Below are 22378 nucleotides of genomic sequence, written 5' to 3'. Positions count from 1 at the left end.
CCTGCACTGTTTCTTTACTGGTTATTACTGTGTGACTAAGAACCGTTCTGTCTAACAGCCTCATCGGAACGCTCGCTTCCATGAACACAGTGTTGGCACAGAGTTACAAAGGCTGCTGCTTGATGAACATATTAGAGATGACAGACCAAGTGCACCTACCTTCCATTGACAGCAAAACACAGTTGACATATTCCATGCAACACTGCTGTGGCATTTTGTAGAAAAGTTGCTATTTTGGGATTCTCCTCAACAGGGCCTTGAACGGAGAGGAAACAGCAACACAGCTTGTCTATCAATCCTATGTTCACCACATAACTAGAAACAGAGGGAAAACCATATTAAAAAAAATAGTCCCATGCCAGTTTTGGTAACTTTGCAATGGAAGTAATTCCTGCTTCTCTACTATCAAACCATATAAAATGCAGGTTGTGATTACTTAAAATACTCTTTCTTAAAGGGTTCAATAAAACAATTCAAATTACAGTGACTTCAGATCTGGCTCTCTGCAACTATCAGTAGTTTTTGTTAAGAGATCTGTCTGTTGTAGGTTAATTTGTATTATACTGTACAAGAAAGATGAGTGTAAATGTTTATTTTACCATACTCCTAGAACGACAATGGAATTTTGCCATAGTTAAAAGATTTATAATAATCTTGATGGCTCTGCAACAGCACGATTTCTTTTTAGCATGAAGAGATAAACTTTGTAGAACACACTAATTCAAGAAGACAATGATGTTACCCAGATAATGTTTTATTGCAATACGTGTATGATAACAACTAGTGCCCAGTTGTTGGCTTGTTTGAGTTTTTTTTCCTTTTTAAAATACATGCAACAGTTAAGAGACTAATAGAACAAGCAGGTAACAACCTTCTACCATCAGTACAGAAGGATCAGGATCAGGAAGCCTCCTCAGGAGCTCAACCAAAACTCAATGCAGAGAAAACCATGCTAGTGACTTTTTTTTTCTTTTAAACTGAAAACTCCTCTTTTTTTTTCGTTATCAGAGTAGATCAGATCATCATTGCTGATCATCAGATCACTACAGCTGAAATTTCTTCTTTGAATTTCTAATAGCTTGGAAACGGACACCAAAAACTCACTGTTCGTCCTTGTACCAAGATCTCTCTGTCCACGCCAGGTTCTCTCATACTTTGATCAGTATCAACTCCACTTAAACTGCGCACACAGATTTATTTTTTTTTCCATGTCACTTTGCTGATATCGCCTAACTTCATGCACTTTCCTTTTTCTACCACAAACATTCAGCTTCTCAGACTTTACTCTGTCTCAACTGTTCGTTCTGCTGACTTATGTGAGATCAACTTCCTTTGTGGAGACAAATATCCCGCTGCAATCACCTCCTTCTCTTTCCCCTCTAATTTTCTTTGTATTTTCCTTCACTCTTATCGAGTGGGAGAAACTGCTTGTCAAAATCAGAAGAACTGCTGTTATATCCTGTGCCTCCACCTGACTTAACAGACATGGGGAACCAATTACTTTCAGACACCATCAACTGATTCACTGTTTTTACACTGATAGTCTACACTAAACCATCCTGCTACTAAAACTACTCCATCCTACCAGCTGTTCTGTCTACTTGCTCATCAAGTCCATTTGTTAGAGAGTGCCTCTTAGAGCGCAGGGTCCTTGAGATGGGTACAGCATTGGCTGTATATTTCCATAATGTCAAGACCACCCTGACTTGACTAAGTATGGAACATTATTAAATAATATTCATTCTACTAAATAAGTAATACGGATTAGATAACGCTTGTCACAGGAGCTGCAGAAGTATTTATTAAAAATAACTATTCCCTCACATGTCTTACAATCTGATTTTGAAAAAACAGGGATTTTTTTAACATTAGGGTATAAAACCTCTGCACTTTTCAGACAGTGTTGTTGCTCAATGACTAATCTCTCTTCAGGGCCAGAAGCTAGACTTTCTGCCAAAGTTGACTCTGCTGACACAAAGCTTTTGGAAGCAAACAAAGTAATTAAGAAAAAAAAATACACTGGATATAAAGCAAGAAGTCAAACTGCAGTATGAAAGATTATTAAAGCTGGTGAAGTATAGCAGTTAAAAACACAAAGATGCACAAAAGTTTTTAATTGCACACTCATTGCTCAGGTAAGTTTGCTCTATTTAGCAACATGAAAGGTTACCAGCATTAGGTTTCTTGCAGATTTTGATCTAAGCAATCCACCTCATCATACAGGTGATAAGTGAGCTCTCCTGTATTAGCAGAATAATTCCAGGAACAGAGCTGGGTGTTAGATACATCACAGTCACAGAGAAATGATGAGTACTAGAAATCTCTCTGTGAAATAGGAGGGGAGAGGAAAAACTAAATAAAATACAGCTAACACTGAGAGATAATTACTCACAAAAAAGGCACAACCATTCTCATCAATATTCTCCTCCTTTTTCCCTAGGAACATCTCTACAGTCCGACTGACACCTGCAAAACATGTTCATTGTTCCCCTTCCTTTACACCCACACCTGGACACAAAGCGGCTGCTCTTTTGGCAGAGAAGAAATGGATGAGAGTTTTCAGTCTACTGGGACTATTCTTTAATGGCATCCGGAGACAATGAGAAGACACATGAAACACTCCCTTCCTTGAAGAATTGAGCATACAGACAAGCGGAATGTCAAAGCTCTCTAATCTATTGCCTCCATCTCCCAGTCTTTTTACCCATGGTAGCATAGTTCAAATAATTTAGCTACCCTTTTGATACCCAGACAGTGTGTAGATAATTGTTGTTTATGCATCAGGTCTAGTAGCCCCAAATAAGAAAAAAAAAAAAAAAAAAAAAAGAAATTTCAACTTTCCTCTTTCTCCCCCCATCTTCCTAAAACTCTCATTTAATCAACTCCCCAAGGACATATGATACAACGACCTGGAGGCGAAAGATTCTCATTAATAACAGAATTTGTCTGTTTTTGACTAGTTTAAAATGCCCTCTCTCTTTTTTTCCTAATTGCGCTATTACCTTGTCATCGTGCCTTTCATTCTCCATTTATAACCAGATCCCCTAAAGTGCCTCAGGTGAGGGACCTAGTTGGATTCTCATGTATCTTCTTATCTTAAGGGTATGCCTGTGCTTGGCCCAGTCAGTGTCAGATGTCTGTTCAGCACAAATATCAATAAGCAGACCTCCCACCCTCCCATTCATAAATGGGGAGAATACAACATCCTGAAATTTCACACTCTTTCTAAACCTGTTTGGGGAGAAGGCGAGTTACATGAGAACAATAAAGTTTTAGAGGTCACTGGTATCTGTGACAACTATTTGTTTTGCTTTCCTCCTCCAGCTGTCTTTTCTGTACCCACCAGTATCATACCAGACTTTGAAAAGTCTGAAGATGGCCAGTATGACACATATTCAGTAGCATATCTCAGACTTTTATTTCTTCAGAGGGCTGAAGATGTATTGATGACTATTTATATAATTTACTAGTGAAACTATACACTTTTAGCAAGTCTAATATATTGTTGGATATATATTAGTTTTATATCTATATAACATATTAAATATACATTAATTACATATATTCCTATATTCAGGTTCAAGCATTTTTACCAAAGAATTAGAATGTTTCAAGTAAAAATGAGCAAAACAACGTATTCTCTTTTACTTGACTGTTACAACTCACTGAGTTATTTTGATTCAAATTTTGCTCAAGAAATATACTTAGAAAATTGCTATTAAAATACAGCTACATTATAAAAGTTGAAATCAGATTATAAGAATTATTGGGTAATCTTTATAATAGAAAGTATATATTTTATGGCAAGCTTATATGAATGCATGTACGATAAGCAGGACCACACCGGCAACGGGCATACACAGTTGGCATAGAGAATTGAGAGAAAACAATGATAATATGGAAGCTGACTCCTAGGTAATTAGGAGATAAAGCTGACAGAAAGGACACAAAAAACCAAGCCCCAAATTAAAAGGCTTGTTTTTCTGTATTTTTGTGTCTGCAGCTTTTTGAAGCACATTTTTGTTTGAGAATATTTCAATAGTCTTCTTGACTACACACACAAACTACTCTTGCTAAGTTAAGAGTTAAAGCAGTTTGTTCCTTTCTTAAATCATTGCAATTTTCTTTCTTTGTAGTAAAGAAGGTTTAGAGAAGTTTCTTAATTTTTTTTAACCTGATTAGATCTTGGACTCTGCTGTTGAAGGCTTCCACTTGCGAGGATTTACTTTTCACTTCCTGTAATATCTTCAGCGCAGTAGAGTGGTTGTTTCCATCTGGGAAGCTGGAGATGAGACATCTGAAAATCACAGCAGTTATCCTCAGAAGTCCTGTTGTTAAACCTTCAAATACCTGCTTATTTGCACTTCTGCCTGAAGTAGTATTATGGTCATCGGGAACACTAACCTAAGAAAAGAAAAAAAAAGAAAAAACAACCAGAATTCAGTAAAAATAGTCAAGGTTTGTAGATAAACACTTAGAAAGTTGCACATGAGTACACCAAAAATAATAATAAAGTAACATATTCTAGAGTGCTGATGGACATTAAAACATTTCAGATACAGGGAAAGGTCTATACCCCTTATGCAGATAATAAAGCCAAAAGAGAATAAATCAAGTCAAAACAGCGTTTAGTGGATGAGAACTGAAGGAAGCCTTACAGCAGCAGAGTACTTCATTAGTACGATTGTGGTGTTCTTATGCACACACAGGATTTTTGATGAGTCACTAGCAAAAAAAAGGATTTTTTTTTTTTTTTTTTTAAACTTGACTGCAAATAAACAAACTACTGAGACGGTTCATTTTGACTACTACATCGTGTTACCACAGAGACATATTAAATGTCTAGGATACACAAAGCGTTCAGTAACATAGAGGAAAGATAGCTATTTTCTGTGGAAGAAATAGCATTAACTGTTGCATGGTAATCCCCTACCTGACTTTGGAAAAACACAATGTACCATCAGAAGACTACTCAACAGTCATAAACAAACACCCCTACAAAAGTGAGTATTTTGAAAGGCAAGAGTTCTTGTGACACAGCAGATACAGTTGTGGCTCTTCACAGAAAAAGACAATACAATTTGCCAGCAACAGGAATTATCTTTGCAGTGAGGACTTGCTTCATCACGGCAAAAAACCAAACAAAAACATCCTGAAGTAAGTGTCATTCCAAAGTATTTTATGTGGAATTTTAATGTTAGAAAAATTACAGAATTTTTTACCACAAAAAGTGAGACTGATTGTGATAAAACTCAAACCATAACTAAGAAAAAAAATAAATGTATCTGGAACAGTACTAGTTTGCCCTTAGGAAACAGCATACTGAAACAGCATCTGAGCAGTAGGTTTAGACAACCCACAGAAAAGCCACAGGAGGTGCCATCTGGTAACAGTGGCAAAGGACGCTGGGGAATACAAAATTTTTCCGATCTATGAGGAGGTATTCAGTTGTGCTGCTGAGCTTCTGCATAACTGAATTCAGAACGAATTATATGACTTGCAGAGGTACACAAAGAGCGTAGTATAAAGCTGTTTTAAGGCAGTGAAAGAAGGCAACCTTCACTGAATTGAGACAGATGATTTACAGATGTTCCCCTTCACACCTGAAAAAGCCTGCGAGAGAATTACGTTTTCCTAGTTAAGTGTCAGAACTGCGCAGTCGAGCAGTTTACTACTAAAGCTAACCCAAAGCAGCTAAGTATTTCAAAGAGCTAAGTACTCCTCAAAGGCAAGAATACTCTTAAGGGAAGGCTCCATGGTTTTTTTTGATTCACATTTCTCTTATCCATCTTTTTTTCAAAAAGAAAGAGAACTGCTAAAACTTCTAAAGTCTACAAAAATGAAGAGAGTCCCGATTTTGTAAAAAATGAAAGGCTGTTGAAGTAGAAATTTCTCCCCCAGGGAGGGAGGCATATAAACCCCCCCCCCCCATGCTGACCAAATCTGATGAGAAGAATCAAACACCTCTCCCTCCTCCCCCCCCCAAAAAAAACCCAACCAACTGAACACAAAAAACAACTAAGGAATTATCTGAGAAGACAGAAAAGTTGCACAAATTCTGGGGCACAACCTGACATACTGGAACATCATAAAGGATGACATGAATAATATGGTTCTAAAAGATGCAATGGGAAATGCTTTTCACCCGCAAATCTCAAATTAGGCATGGAGAAAGTCTGAGCACTTTATGGATACCTTCATATTTTAACTATTAAGGACAGCAGGAAAAACATGTCCCATGAATAAGGCCTGAACATCTCAATATCAAACATCACCTGATGACCACTGCACTGGTCCCTCAGATGTCAGTTGCTTGTCAATCATGTCAGAAGCACAACATGCAGTTCTGTCTGAACAGACCTCAGAGGAACAGAATCCAATTTTTCTAAATCATTAAATTAGAGCCCACTCCTAAAAAAGGCAGTGAAGTTGAAATGTACAACACGCAAACCTGAAGACAAATCTATATGCAGGACACAGATCTGGAAGGAAATCTTCCTGAAGAGTATAATTTTTAAAAAATAATGTATTTTATTTTTTCATTTCTGCAGTCCAAGATAATTTAACCAGCTGAAATTCTGCCCTATTATGATCAAACAGTAAGTGAAGTGTGTGTGGAAGTCCTGCAGTTTTACAGGCAGAATATTGGCAGCACAGACGCATCAATCAAGACATGGGGCTCCGAGGTACGTTCACTGTGCTTAATGCTGCTGGACTCCACGTACCAATAGACCTCTGTGGAGGCACTTTTATGAGACAGCTTGAGGCTTTCAACACCATAATTAGTGATCAATATTGGCTGAAATTTTATTTTCATTCCATGTTAAAATCATTTACACTTGGTATATGCAAGTGAGGTCACAGAAAATCGTTCTTGCCTGTATAGGTATCAGGAGGGATTTGGTAACACTCGGTGACAAAGAACAACATGCGCATTTCTTTATTATTCATTAGCTCTGAGCCTTGTGTTGGTACTTAAAACTCATTGTAATAGCCTGTTTCTGGTGATGAGCCAAGTGAGCAAGTGAGAAGTCTTTAACTGCTTATTCAAGTTCAATAGGAAAAATAGTATTATGTTGCTCCAGTAACTTCTGTTGACTAAAATAATACATACCTAATGATTCCAATTGCCTACTGAAACGGATGGATTAAGCTTTGCAATGTATAAATCAATTTAAATGTGGTGACTTTGTACTAAGAACACCAAGTTTTAAAAATTGCTAACAAATGCTACTCACTGCTTTTTCACTCAAGATAAAAAATTATATATAACTTATTTCTTAAAAGATTTAATAATATTTTGTAGTAGAGCCTTCAATTTGCTGTAATGAACAGTACTATAAACAGATAATGTCTATATCTGTCTTCTAGTCGAATGTCCATATAAGAACTGTATTTTCTAAGTATACAGCCCTTAGCTACACAAGTTCATGCTTTAATATAAAACTGTTCTTCCTAATTTGTAAAATAAATAGATCTGGCAGTCTTAATACAATCATTTATTGCAGAGCTGATTTTTCACATTTGATTTTTGCGGAAAGTGTGTGTGTATTAATACAAAGCAAGACCAAATGTGTTTTTATACTGTGTATGTCAAAGAGGAGATAGAAGGAAATACTGTTTTACAGAAAATGGGTAAATTTGAACTTAATTCCTACCTTTAATATTTTCCATTTATACGAACTCAAATGCGTGACAAAAGATCAGCTCTTTTACCGAAGAAGTAATTAATGGCATAGTGTGAAAATATGTTGAGATTTATGTTCAAAATTAATTGGGGTGCTTGCAGAAGTGATGTATTACTTCGCTTGTTGATAACTCTATCAAGCAAGGGGGTAGGAAATCTTAAAATTTAATAGTGTAATTATGAAAGCTTTCAAGCTCTGGTTTCTTTGTGTTGATTACACAAGGAGTTAATGATATTCAGAGAAACTGTGTTTACTGAACATGGGCTTTAGATGAGTAAATGTTAAAACATACCACGTTTTTATTTCTGAGGTTTAACAGTTTAACTGACACAAATCTACAGGTACAATTACACACTTAAACTGATTTGTCAAGTAATTGGTATAAAACATTTTTAAATCACAAAGGAAAATCAGGAAAAATGTAACTATTGTTCAATTACTTGACACATCCAACATCTCAACGCTATTTTAGCATTTATGGTGACTGCCTATGCTGGGCCTAATCAAGACTCCTACTTTCTTTAAATCAGTTCTTGAACCAGAACGCTCTGTGACCAGATTCTCAGCTCCAGTACAGTCTCCATGAAACTGTTAAGCCTTTCAGCAGAGAATTCCCCTTGTGTAGGGATTCCCTTGCTTCTGCAGAGCTGCTGTAAGCTCTTCAGCTCTGCCCAACATCTAGGACTTAATCCTGCAAGATGCTGAACAACATGGCCCCAATCCAGTAAAGCACTTAGGCAAACATTTAATATAGCTGAAAATGTTACTCCACTCTGACTCATGTCACCAAAAGTACCTCTGCATATCAGAGCACATTTTTTTTCTGTGCTAACAAAAAAACCAAACCCAAACAGTTTCCAGTTAGCAACGTAGAGCTCTGTCACTGAAAACTCATTTATGTTTTTGTCTCGTAAAAAGCATAATCCTTCACAGCCATCAAGAATTTTAAATATAGAGCTGCTAAACCTAAATGGAAAACCTTCAAACCTTTTGAAGCACCCCATCTCTGCTCATTTGGTCACTTGTGTTGTATTCTTCTCCCATTAACAGTGGTGATTTTGTGGTTTTTGCATGTGTAAGTCATTGGGCTTGCCTCAAAAACACTCTGGAAAACGTATGCTTTCGAAACAGTATCTATAGGATGTCAGACTTTCTATGTAGTAACTAGCAAACTAAAGAAATGGAAACGGCCCAGGAAGTCTATGGGCTTAAGATGGTGCAGATGAAGGTTCCACTTTTTAAATTCCCTACCCCTAAATACTTTAATATGTCATTATTTCTCCTACCCCAGCCCTATTTTCAAGATTTACTACAGGATTAACACACTGGCTTCCTACTGGCTTCCTACTGAAGCAAATAAACAAAATGTAAGTTTTTGGTCTTTTAAAAGTTACATTATTAAAAAGAGAGAAAAAGACATGAAGTTTCTGTGCTTTTTTACATTGCCAACACTGACTGAACTGCATTAGAAATGACCCAATCCACAGAGCTGACACCTAACTGAGGTACTTTTTGGCCAACCTGAATACTTCTAGGTGCTGGTCTTCAAGTCTCCAACTAGTCCCAAAACCGGAGGGAGAGCAGGTTTTTTAGATCTCTTAGTGACCTGGAGGGTAGAAACTCCCCACATGGCCTCGGTGCTAGGGGCTAGGGGTACTGTCAGTGCCACAACGGCTGAACACCATTTCAAAATGGACCAGAACAGCTGAAAAGCATGTATTGCCTTTGATTTTACAATTCTTGTCATAATCAGTGCAAACAAACATGAAGCTGCCTTACTTGTTGCAGTACAGAAGATTAAAAAACTGACCACAAACGGTTAGAAACTAGCAGTGGGGATAGGATGTATACTGTCATTTGGAAGCACCCAAATTAAATCGCAGCACATTCCAGTGAAGAAATGGTGGAGAAAAATCACTTCACTGTGACTAGATAGCCAGATTAACTTAAATCATAGTGACCCACTTTGAAATTTTCAAAATTTCTACCAGAGCTATAAATGGCAACCAACTCTGGCAAGTCAGACTGCTGGAGAGAGACTGGCAAGACTTTTCTTTTTTTGCTTTTCAATTCTGAACTCAAGCCTGTATGTTGCAAGTTTACACAAAATTATCTACTTAAAGGAATAAAAATAATCTGATTCTAGCCTTTAGCAATTAATCTTAAACAGAAAGAAAACCAGTCTAAAAATTTTATTGCACGTGCAGGATATTAGCAATAATGCACATGAATAAATGAAGTGCATAGCGGTGACTATCTCAAGCTAGTCATTTGCAATTCTCTGTAGTAACCAATTCAAAAATGAAACAAGAAAGAATCCATGTAATTTTGCATATTTATGGGAACAAAGAAATATAACAACAAAAATGTCTCAATTTCTAATTCTTAATTGGTACTGATTTGCATTATGCTTTAACTGGTAAAAGCAGGTATGCTATGATGGGAAAGATGTGACTGAATGAACAAAAGCCTTCTAAGAATTTTTACTGGACAAGGTGGTCTTGTCCAACTTGTTATTCTCAAAAGCTTCTTGAAATTTCCCTTTGATCTATCTGAGAACATATAGCAGAAAACAAGCTGTCATGCTTTTCTTATCGTGAAATCATAAAAGGACAGACATCCAAAAAAAACCCCCAAACCCCAATCTATTTACAAAACATAAAATTATTTACAAATGCAGGCACAGATATGTATGGTTTATATATATACAGCTTTTTCAGATATCTTCATGGAAGAGTATATGACAGCTGTCACTTGACTAGAAAAAAAAAAAAAAAAAAAACAAAATAAAAAAACATCCTTACATGATCCACATAATTAATTGTTTCTCTCAGTGTGAAACCTTCCAAAATATACAATTAGAAAAGTTCTCACTATTTCGCAACTATCTTCTAGGTACAGAAGACAAAGCAGTGCAGACATAGCCGTCTGTAGATAAATGAAGTTACAACTCTAGCACAAGACTTCTATGAATGTAGGTGGGAAGGTTTGATCCATTAACCATTAAAATCAGGAAACACACTACTACTAACCTCAACAGACACCAACTTAGGCATTACCTGAGCTAAGGAGACTAAGAAAGGTAAAATGGTAAGTAAAGTCTACAGAAGGTTTCCTACCACCCTGTTTAGGTATGAGATAAAAGAAGGTCTGAACAGCACACTTTTAACAATTAACTTGGGCAGGCTAGATGTCACAAAAAAAAAAAAAAAAAAAGAAATACAGTCTATTTGTTATTCTACCATTTCCCACTGGTACCCAAGCTTTCATTGGAAAAAAAATATTTTTGTTTTTTTTTTTTAATAATTCTTCAAGTAATATTTTGAAGAGAAAAATGTTACACCAGTGTAAACAAAAATGAACATTTTGTCACCAGTGAGAAGTGATTGTTTTAAATTTTATTCTTTAAAATGTATAGCTTTGAGTTTTAGCAAAAGTGAAGCAGACATTGCATTCGACTGATGAAAAAAACCAAAAATAAACCCACATTAAGTTGGCTGGAAATAAGGTTCATGCTGGCTGTATTCAAGAATATATTTAAAGGTTTCTCAAAACTGGATTATTTCTGTTTCTGCATTCAGCAAATATTGCCATACTTGTTTAATAAATTGTTAAAACCTTGCAAATATATGTTCTCATTTATTACTCCTGGTATTACTTGGGGTTTATTTTCCAACAGCAAGTGGAAATACACACAACACTGGCAAAGGCAGCATCATACAGCTCACCAAACTAGAATACTGGAGGCAGTTAAAATTCTTTGGAGGCGTGTCTTTTAATATTTTGGTATTCAGAGCTTGATCAAATTAAAAAAGTGCTCTCCGTTTGTCCATTTCTTTTTCGTAAAAAAGAGAAATTAAAACTTGATCTGATTTATTATATTTCCGAGAGAGAAAAATCAGCGTTAGAAAAGCAGCACTGTATTTATTTTTTTGTACTTAAATATGTACTTCACGGACCTACGAAGATATCCTAGTTTAAGGGCCAATTTTGCCTGAAGAGAACATAAGAGACTTTATGCATAGGAAAGAAAAGTCCACTGTGGATCATGGGAAACATTAAGCTTTAATTACAGTTTTGCTGCAATTCAAGGGTAGTATTTGGCAACAGACTGAAAACAGCTCTAAGCGTAGTAAATTTTTCTTATGTAGTATCTCCGATCTCTAGGTGGCCAACATTTCCTAAGAAACACCCTCTGTATTTCTTCAGGAAAAGCGCGGGGTGTTCACACAGCGCTGCACTGAGAAAAGGGAAGGTGTTTGGCATCAGAATGGATCTTGTCACTTGTGAAGTGCTGAAGGATTTCATCTCTTGTGTAATTACCCATGGAGCCTGTGCGCTGGCTTGCTCTGCGGAGAGCCAGCAATGTTGTGACTGGGCCAGCACAATACATGCACCTTTCACTAAGTATATTTGAAATCTAATACCTGGAATCCTCTTGGAAAGATTTGGTGAAGAACAATGAGCTGGCAGCTACTTAGCAGAGAATGCACAAGTTGCATTCAGGTTTTCTTTGTGTCGAGGACCTTCGGACTATCTTTTTAAAGTGTTCATCAACAGTCCTATGGCTTGTTGATTCTAACAGTGTCATTTAAATTATTTAAAGTATGTACATAACTTTTCAATTAACAAACTGCTTGGCTCATGAAAATACATACACACATTTATAAGTAGAAAACCAAGACTAAATATCTTATGATGAGCAGGTCACTATGAATTAAAAATGAGTTTTCAAATAAAATATTTAATGACATTTCAAATTAAATGCAACATTGGAAAATTAAAAGTTTCACAGTTAAAGAGTCCTGCTATTTAAGCACTTCAGCAAATCAAAGTACAGCGACGTATTGACCTGACTTATATTCCTGATACCAAAACACGTTAGAATCACACATAATATTCTATACTTTAAATATTACTACGGGGTGAATTAAAGACAATAACCTCAGAAAACATTAAAGATAGAACATTGTCCACTCACGAGAGTTCCTGGCATGCATGCTTTTGCAGAATTTATTAGCAGAAGCAAGTATACCCGTTTGTACGGAAGTATAGTAGATACAGTTACCAAATACATACAACAAAAGAATCTTACTCTTTTGAGCCTTTAGTCTCATATATCTCCTGCTGTTCTTATACTCTAAATACTCTAATATGTTTGTGAACCACACAAACATTTCTAAATTAAAATAGCTAGTTTACATACCGTAAACTGGTGTATCAACAGGTCCATTAGAAAAGTGATCTTATTACTAAAAAGAACATAGGTGCAGTTTTCTGCGCAATTACTGCAGGTGAGGCTGTAAGCATTTACTGTATTGCAGAGGGACCTAAAAAATCAGAAGGAAAGAAAAATAAAAATAAGAATTTTACTACTTTCTTCACTAAATCAAAAACAAATAAATGGAAGCACATCACAGAACAACCTTTCAGCAGTACACATTCGTTCTCTTGAATTTGGGATTCCAAACAGAACTAAGAATTTACATGAAATCAATTAAATAATTAGTAACTTCAAAACCGTAAAGCCATACTTATCAGAAGTCATGCACTGTATGGCTACTGGACTCTTCCATATTCAAAATTCGTAACAGAACTTACACAGACTATAAACTAATTTCATAATTTGGAAATGTAATATTCTTTTCTTGTGGCTTATAGTTATATCACACAAGTAATTTGGGTATAAGGTCCGCTTCCTAGCACAAACTTCAAGAAAAAAAAACCTGTATGAAGTAATTCACAGCATACCGGGACCAGCTTCAGCAAGAGGCTATTGCGTAGCGCCTGTGAACTAATCAAGGAATGGAGAGGATCAAGTAATTTGTACTGAGCAAGCAAAACTGCACAGGTGAAACTCCTGTCCAAAAACTTCTTCTGACATATTGTGAACCACTACTGTACAGAGCCTTTAAGCGTTCGCGTATAACTACAATAGCATCAACTGACCTACACCTTTGGCTGGCAGGAAGAGGTTACAGGTTTGCAACAGTAAGAACAGAAAATCATAAGCACAATGAGTCACAGAAAGCTCCAGATGTACAAAACATGCCCAATTATTCTTTGCATCATGTGCAGTAATTTCCATCTGCTCCAATTATAGTGCTCTTCTCAAAACAGGATTTGCAGGGAAGCTGGGACCAGTCCTACAGAATATACTCACAGAGAAGATAAATCTGATCACAGATAATACTATTTCAGAATAAACACAAAATTCATTTCTTGAACTTTGCTTACTACAAAAGCTATCACTGTTACTATACAAATACGCACATAGACGCACAACACAAATGAATCAAATATATACAGTAATAAAGATGGCTAGAAAATTCAAGTTGTCTAAAGTAAACCAAAAGGAACTTTTACTTTGTTGTTGGTTTTTTAACATGTGAAAAAATGTGACTAAGTTCAAATAAGCTCCACAGAAGAAAATAAATTGTAAGCACTGTCAAAAGGTCATACAAAAGTGGGACTGCAACAAACAACAAGTTATCATACAGAAATCATCAAAGCTGGTATTTAACATAACAAACTGCAGACTAATTCAACATACTTACAAAGAGAGACTTGAGTTTTACACTTTATTTTTCTCCTAAAATATTTTTTGAAACAACAAAGTTATTTACATAGTAAGGAAGGCTGCTTTACTGATTGCTGTGTTCATTGCTGTGGCATCTGATTACTTAGCATGGCTCCCCAGAATTGAAATCAAAGCATCTTATATACATCCACTGTATTTCTCAAGCCAAGAAAAGCTGGAAATGCTCAGAGGCCAGAAAATTTAGAGTAAATTTTTTTTTCATTTGTATTTCTGGATTGTCTTTTCTTCAGCTGGAGAAATAATTTTGAATTTTAAAAAGTAACATTATCTTGCTTGGTTTGATCTGTAAAAAAATTAAGAACATTCATACCTTTCCTTCGTTAATATTCTGAACATCACCATATTACCAGTTATATTAATTTTACTCTACTGGTAATTAATTTTACTCTACTGCCTAATTGAATCAGTTTCAATCTGCAGTTCACATGACATGAAAACAATATTAAAATATTATTTGTTGATCAAAGGCAGGTTCATTTTCACCTATTTCACCTAATTTTTACCCTACAAGGATAACACCTACACGTAATTCAAGTAGCATGCTCCACATGCATTTTTTAAAACCTCCCTTGCAACAGGATTCTCTTTTCCTATCCCGACTGTATAAAGGTATTTATTTCACTTTCCTCAGTAATGCTGAAAAAAATTTTCATTAGGCACCTACTTCTACTTTTCATGGAAGATTATTCCCCGGTGTAGGTGTGTTTACGGGGAGAGAGAGATATGAAGCTATATTGGTAGTTTCTATATTCAGTTGAGAAGATGCTTTAAATCAGCTTCTGTCATTTTAACAGCTATTCTAAAATAAAGATTAATTCTATTTAAATATAAACATTATAATTTACCCAAAGTGTCAAATATGAACTTGGTAGGTTAACTTATTATTTTGACAGCATTTCAGAGTTTCTGAGGTGATTAAGTTAATTCATGCAATAATGTTTTTTGATACATGGGATTCCTAACTCCCAAGAGGATCATTTATTTTACATTTGAAAACACAAAACCTTTCCACTTTATATATAGAACAAATTCCATGGTAATAATGCATCATGTTTTTGTATTTCCCAACTGAATCTCATGTCAGAAAGAGTACTTGCATTTTCAGAGACTCAAATAATGCATCTGAAAAGGTGGTGTAAGCAAATGGATGTCAAATTAATTTTTCACAAGAATAAAGAGGGTTCTTTTAATTGATAACATACACTTGCTAACTATGGTTCGTCTAAATACATTCTAATCACAGCACTCTCTGAACTATGATTCAGTTCCACAATTTTTTTTTTTAATTCAAAATTGGACGTGTCAAGCACAGAAGCCATCCCCAGGTGGTTCGCAGTGTTAAATGGCAGATTAAAGACAGCACGACTAATTTCTTTACTTTAATCTTATTAAGGGAACAACAGCTGTCAACTGTCACCATTTCTGCACAAGGCCTCTGAGACAAGCAGAGTGCTGCGAATGTCAAGCCAGAACTTACTCTAACCACCAGTTAAACTCTCTGGGATGACAAACTCAATACATTTCTTACCATTTTTTTCCCTGTTGGAAGCTCTAACTGCTCTTAATTCCAAAACTTTTATCTCAAGAGATATCAAAATCAGTTGAAATAGTAAAGTATGAGCCTCATGTAAAGCAGCTGTTTATTGATTACTGATGTTGCTCTAAACTTTGTATCACACCCGCAAATCAGCTTTAAAGCTATGTTAGACAGCATGTATACTCAAACCACACAGTAAGTGCCCTCTGATGTAAGGCTTTCCTCTAGAGTAAATCCAATTATAAAAACACTCATTATGGTACACAAACGTTGATCCAAAAAAGAAATGGGTCTTTAAACTAGACAAAAATATGCATCTGTGTGTTATATTTATTTTACATGAGTACAAAGAAATAGGAAGAGGATTCATTTTAATCAACATTTTCAAGCTAGATCTCAACAGTTTATATGTATGTATGTCATTTTCTTTTATGCTAGCACATCTTCACTTTCCTCAATTTGCCCGATATAAACAAGTTGACAAACTAACTTTTATTCAAAATACTGAGGCAGCAACAGTATCCAACCATGCAAAACTAATCCACCATAGAGCACCAGGATATGTAGGCGAGAACTCGCAACTGTTGCTTTATAAAAATCAGGGCATGATCAACATATAACAATTAGCCTGTTTCAAGCGTAAAGCTTTTTCACATTACTTTCAACTTCTGAAGATTATAAATGAATGTACTTTGATTATCAATGAAGAAAATAACCCAACTAGCTCAACTTGGCAGCGAAATAATACAAAACTAAACATTATCAAATTTAGGATGTGTTGATTCAGTAGCAAACTGCTCATTTTTAACCAGTTTGAATATTATGCAGCACTCTGATGGGGAAAGAAAGTGATCAGTATTGGTATTTAAAAGCTGAGTTGAGAAGAAGTGGGAGGTGAGCTATTACTGAAAAACGGTGCACAGAATGGCTGTAGAGTGGAATGGCTGAAGAGGCACCAAGGTAAGAATATGGGTTGAAACAACAACAAAAAATTGATTTTAAGGTAAAAATGCCAATTTTAACTCTTGAAGACTATACAGGCCCTTATACTTCACTCATGGGGCCTATTACACAACCAGGAACCCTCCAAGATTCATAATAAATTACTCTTTTGTATATGTTTTACATTGTTTAAGGATATCCAATTAAAAAATGGACTCCAGCTGAAGTCTAGTCTCCAATTAATAGAGAGAAGACAAAACTCAGCATCAATTCTCTTTCAAGATTGGAGTTTCATTCTGAAATGTTACTGTACTTATGAATAAACTCTTGAATAACAACTGATGATCAAACAATTAATTTACCCCAACATTTACAGGTGTGATAGAATTTGAAAATCTCCTACAGAAACACTCCAGTCCCTGGCTTATCAATTGTTTCATTGCGAGATCTGGCTCTCTCAATCCAAAAGTTTTGTAACGTTTCACAGAGCTCCTTTTGACAATAAAACTAGTTCCTGTATCACACAGGAGGGCAAGATTACTTTATTCTTGGGCTCTGAGAGCTTGAAATCCAGCTCTGAGACACACAGCAAGAATACATCATGGAAAGAGACAGATGCTGCAGGTTTCAGATGTTGAACTTGCACAGTGCTCATTCTCTTTAGGGTATTTTTATGTCCTTGTACCAACTGCTAGTTTTCAATGAATGTCTCTCTAGAGGGAATAACCTTACAAGAAAATAAGAAAGCTCGTTTTGTACTTTCTGTAAAAAAAATTGTGGACAATCCTATAGAACTGCATGAACAGTAACAGCGCAGCTTAAGAAATGTATGCTCATAAAACCAAGTAAAAATTACAAACAACAAGCTATAAAACCAGTTCTCAGCTCAAAATAGCTCTTACTGAAAAAAGTAATTTGTATCAACGCCATCCATAATATTATGCAGGCACTATTTTCTGCTTTTTATGTATATAATTATGGTTTGGGCTTTTTTACCCTGATAATATTTGCTTTAAATAAATGATACAAGAAATTGTATGAACAGAGAAGATAAATCATAATAAACCAGACTTTAATTATGTCTTAACTCGTAACAAAAGTCCTCCTTTGTTCCTCATACGACTGCTGCTTGTTTCTATATAAAACGCTGGTCACCCAAGGAAGTCAAAGTATTTCACAAATGTTAATTAAACAAACCCTACAAACCTCATTTGTTAGCAGACTTGTTACAGTTTTCAAGGCCAGTAACATGTCATGGCACAAAGGGGCTAAATGAGTTGCCCATAGCAAATATGCAAGGCAACACAGGGGATGAGACTCATCTTCTGGTCTTGATCTTAAGTCATTCAATTGTTTTGCTGTGCAGCTCCCATTTGCTTTTCAGTAGAAGCGTAAGAAAAATACCATAAGACTCTGAAAACTCTTGAAATTCTGCTGAATAGGTCTAATTTTGTGGAGAACTGAACAAATCCAGGAAAATTACAAAATGCTACTTTAAGAAATAACACGGCTGGACACTAATTTGTACGTTAACACCAATAATAAAACTTACTATAATCCACTGCTTTCTCTTTTCCTTTTTCAGTGATTTATGTGAAGGGGAGAAAAATTGCCCCAACACCAAATGTATCATCTGTCTCATAAATGTCACATCTTATTCACAGTATTTGCCGTCCTGCTGGTCTAACTACCAATCTGGACAGTAGTACAAAACAACAGGCATATTGTTAAATCTTCTGATAATAAAGCTTTATCTTGTAGACATGGGATTAAAGTTCTGAGCTGCACCATACTGCCAGGATTTTGGAGAAAGAGAGATGTAGATAATAGCCCTTCTAATCCCCTCACCTACTTGTAAATAGCTTATCCTCATCACAAAACAACAGACAAATTCCCAATTTAAGATGAGTACAAATGGTTAAACATTGCAAGAGCACACAAACAATCTTAAGTACAGTAGTGTCCTTTAGCAAAGCATACTTGGCGAGGGGAAGACTGGAGGGCAATTAATGAAAGGTCTTACTTCAATTTCTTTCCACTGGGCTTTGTTTTGTCTTTAAACAGAGAAAACTGCTGATTTGCTAGATTCAAAGTTTAAGAAGTCAGGATGCAAATTACATTTGCACTGAAGAAAGAAAAATAATTTCAAACTCATTTCAAAAATTAAATGAGGAGAAATGCGATACAAATTTTCTTCCTCATTTAAAGAGCTAAATACATTCTATCATTATCCTTTGGTTTTGAAACTCTCTCAAACATTCTATATTTACAGCAACACATTTGAAGAATTTCTTAAATACTTTCAGTGAGACCATACTAATATGCATTAACATGGCTTCTCTAAACCAGCCACGTTTGTGCCTGTTTCAAACTGCTCACGGAAAGTCCCACCCTCTGGAACTACTGCTTGCTCTTGACAGTCGAGCCGCGGATTCTGCACAAAATATGTTCTTCTGTATCAGAAAGAATAGAGGAGGCTCTGCATCACACGCAGCAACATCAAGTTCCCTGCAACACTTCTAGCAGACTCTAGACCCTGTAAGTTAGACTCAAGCAGTTAGACTCTTGCAGACAAAAACATGCAAGAGCCGTTACCTTTAGAAAGGAGGATCCTGCGTTAAATTACATGCAACCTGATGTATAACTACCAAACTACAATACTTTCAGATGCCTATAAACTGGAGACTGCAGTTTGCTGTAAAGGTGAATGAAATGCTGTTATTTCAGTAGTGGAGCTAAGTTCTTCAGCAAATTTTTTTAACATACAAAGCTGTCAGAATAGTTTATATTAATCTCTTTTCCGCCTTGATATTTCTTTTGGAAATACAGAGAGTTGAAAACTTGCGTTAAAAAAAGAACATCTAAAGAATTTTTGAAAGGTCTAAAAATTCTGTTTATAATTCAGTCATGAATAGGCTCAGGAATCTGGGAAACCAGTTATACTGGTCTGAAATAGGTATGAGACAGAGAGTAACTGTCATAGAGAGGAGAACCTCTGATAAATCTCCTTGGATGTTCTTTTGGTTACACAAATGCAGCTGACGGGGCTTTATTTACCAGCACACAAGTTCCTTTGAGAACTAATACATTCTCATACTGTCTAACAGACTTCAAACAAAATGTTTTCAGTAACATAAACACAATATTCTCAAACCTTCTCAACAAAGGTTGACAAAGTGAGACTATTCCTAAAATGAAAGAACAAAAATCAAGGATGTATAGAAGATGCACGTTCTAAGAATTTAAAGCTAAATTTAAGCTAAGCTTTATGTGGCCACACAGTGCAGCCCTTTCTCTTGCAAAGTTTATCCCACATTTATGAGGGTAACTCAAAATTATAGCCTCTGCAAATTAACAATTCCAAAGGCTGCTGCTGAGCTGCTCACCATAGGACCAATTCAGGATTGCTCATCAGTGGAGCTGGCTGGACTTGCAGCAAGTGCATTTTGCATGACTTACTGGGAAAGTAGGAATTTTATTCTCTTTGAAGAGTAAAGTTAGTATCTTAAAACCACTTTTTTTCCTTGGTGTTCTTTCCTAGCACTTTACACCTGTCCCGTAACATACTAATGAACAGTTTTAATGCAAACCTCACAATGTAGCACTTACATTCCAATTATTACAATATTAAAATACATCTACAAACAAATGATGGCAATGGTACACAAGAGGCTGTCTTGGGCTTGGTTCCTCTTGTACTAAAACCATGCCTAGCTGGGCTCTGAAAGCACATATGTGCTTTTGAATGGATAAAAATTACAGTTAGAGATTAGGGGAAAATGCATGCTTTTGAGTTATCAGTTTTTGCAGGCATTCTGTTTAGTCACCACCTCTTTTTTAGGGATTAGACATTTAAACCCTTCTATTCTTATGTGCTATAAAGAGGAATTCCTCTAATCCACAAGAATTTTGATTTACCTGTTTGTAGAAGCCCTTTCAGCTAGCAGTATCTTACAACTGATTTCATTTTAAAAGCAGACTCCAGTGAATTACAATCCTTTAAAAAATTCCTCCACTTCTCACTGGAGATCTCTACAGACTAACTTCAAAAGATATGTATCTCCTCTTTGTTTAATACAGTTTTCTCTTTTCTCATTTTATACAATTAGGGATGCCACTGCTCAAATATATCACAGCTAGAAATAAAATCACCAAGTTAGAAAACCAGAGGTTGAGTGGAAATGTCTTTCACCTTCCGTGGCAGTGTACAGTACAGCACAGCACAATTTTTTAGTTTGAAGTTCAACACTGGACTATGAGGAGAAGCAGCAGCGAAGCAGCAGATATGAAATAAATATTCTAGTGATTCTAAGTGGCAAATGAAGGACCAATCATACTTACTTAAAAGGAATCCGTGAAACCGCATTCAGATTGGTGGGAGAAGTCACTGCTTGAAGAACATTTTCAAGGGCAGTCAGTCCTCCTGCAGCCCGAAATGCTATTTGATCTGCTGTGTTCTAGGTAAACACAAACACAGAAGAGATCCAACAGAAATTAAAGAAATTCCTACATAAAAGATATGTCTGATAGACAATTGTCCTGAGTTTCATTAATGCAGCAAATCCTTAACACATTTATTTATCATGTTGAACACCTTTGAGAAAAGAGCATTTCACTGCCAGTGCACAGGGAAGAGTATTCTTTAGAGCAGGAGCTGAAATTCTCAGGTGCTATTTTTCTCAAGGATCATATATACATATCAAATACTACATAGGTAATACAGTTGAAAACCGTATTTCCTGTAATGACATACTGCTACAGGGATTTTAATAAATTTAATCTTTATCTGTTGCCATTATCTTTGTAGCTATACTTTATTGCTTTGTATATGATTTAATGAATATAGACAATATCTAGACGGGTACTCCCTCTTTTTTACAAACTTTTCCAAAAGGAAACAGCCTCCAGGCTTGTTCCCTGATTTGTTCATTGTATGCATAAAATAGTTTAGGCAGATCACTTTAAAACGCTGAGAACCATCATTACGTTGATGATACCTGGTTACATATTTCACAGAACCTGGACCCATAAGTTAAGTTGCTGATCTGGAAGAAAGCCTGACAGTGTCACCAGTCAGATGTTTTATTTTATCCTTAATCTTGGGAAGACAGAAATGTTGCCTGACAGATGTTGTTGAGGATACAAGCTGGTTAGCTGTTCTGTCTTCTCAAATTAATTGCCTGGAGTTTAAGAATCATGTTAAAAATCTGGATGTGATTTTTGGTAGTGCTTCAGTTACGGGAAACTACAGAGGTAAAGTTTGAAAACGTCACCTAGATGATTAGTGTAGTTTATCTCTTTGGCAACTCCAACTTATTACCCACCCAGGTCCTTTGTCTAATACACTGCTTGCAGCTTATTCAAAATGTAGCAGAATGAATGAATATTTTTAGCTCTCAGGTGCGACATTCACATCCAGCTTGTTTTGCATTCATTATGCTATGTTATCAGTTATAAATGGAAAGATTCAATCTAAATTAGTCTTGTATTTGTTCCCAGCTTTCTAGATTAGCTTTTATCTATTCTAGGTGTCCTCTCTGAACTTCCACTTAGCTGAATTTTACACTTAAATACCTTCCTACCATTATTCTTACAGTTTGCAAGTGACTG

At 35.9% G+C, this 22378-nt stretch overlaps 1 protein-coding gene across 7 annotated transcripts in view; it reads right to left on the bottom strand.

The window, feature by feature from the left end:
• The window catches only part of SCAPER (S-phase cyclin A associated protein in the ER), a 170930-nt gene that overhangs the window by 35325 nt on the left and 113227 nt on the right, over nt 1-22378 (bottom strand). For all 7 annotated transcript variants that reach the window (XM_030013421.2, XM_030013418.2, XM_030013419.2 and 4 more), the window contains 4 exons: nt 21110-21225; nt 12895-13018; nt 4175-4404; nt 160-315 (listed from right to left, as the gene is read on the bottom strand). In XM_030013421.2, the coding sequence (XP_029869281.1) occupies nt 160-315; nt 4175-4404; nt 12895-13018; nt 21110-21225 (626 nt within the window). The remainder of the gene's footprint in view (nt 1-159; nt 316-4174; nt 4405-12894; nt 13019-21109; nt 21226-22378) is intronic.

The sequence above is a fragment of the Aquila chrysaetos genome, chromosome 5 (assembly GCF_900496995.4).
Source record: "Aquila chrysaetos chrysaetos chromosome 5, bAquChr1.4, whole genome shotgun sequence".
In the NCBI taxonomy this organism is placed as follows: domain Eukaryota; kingdom Metazoa; phylum Chordata; class Aves; order Accipitriformes; family Accipitridae; genus Aquila; species Aquila chrysaetos.
This window is presented reverse-complemented; position numbering and strand designations above follow the sequence as displayed.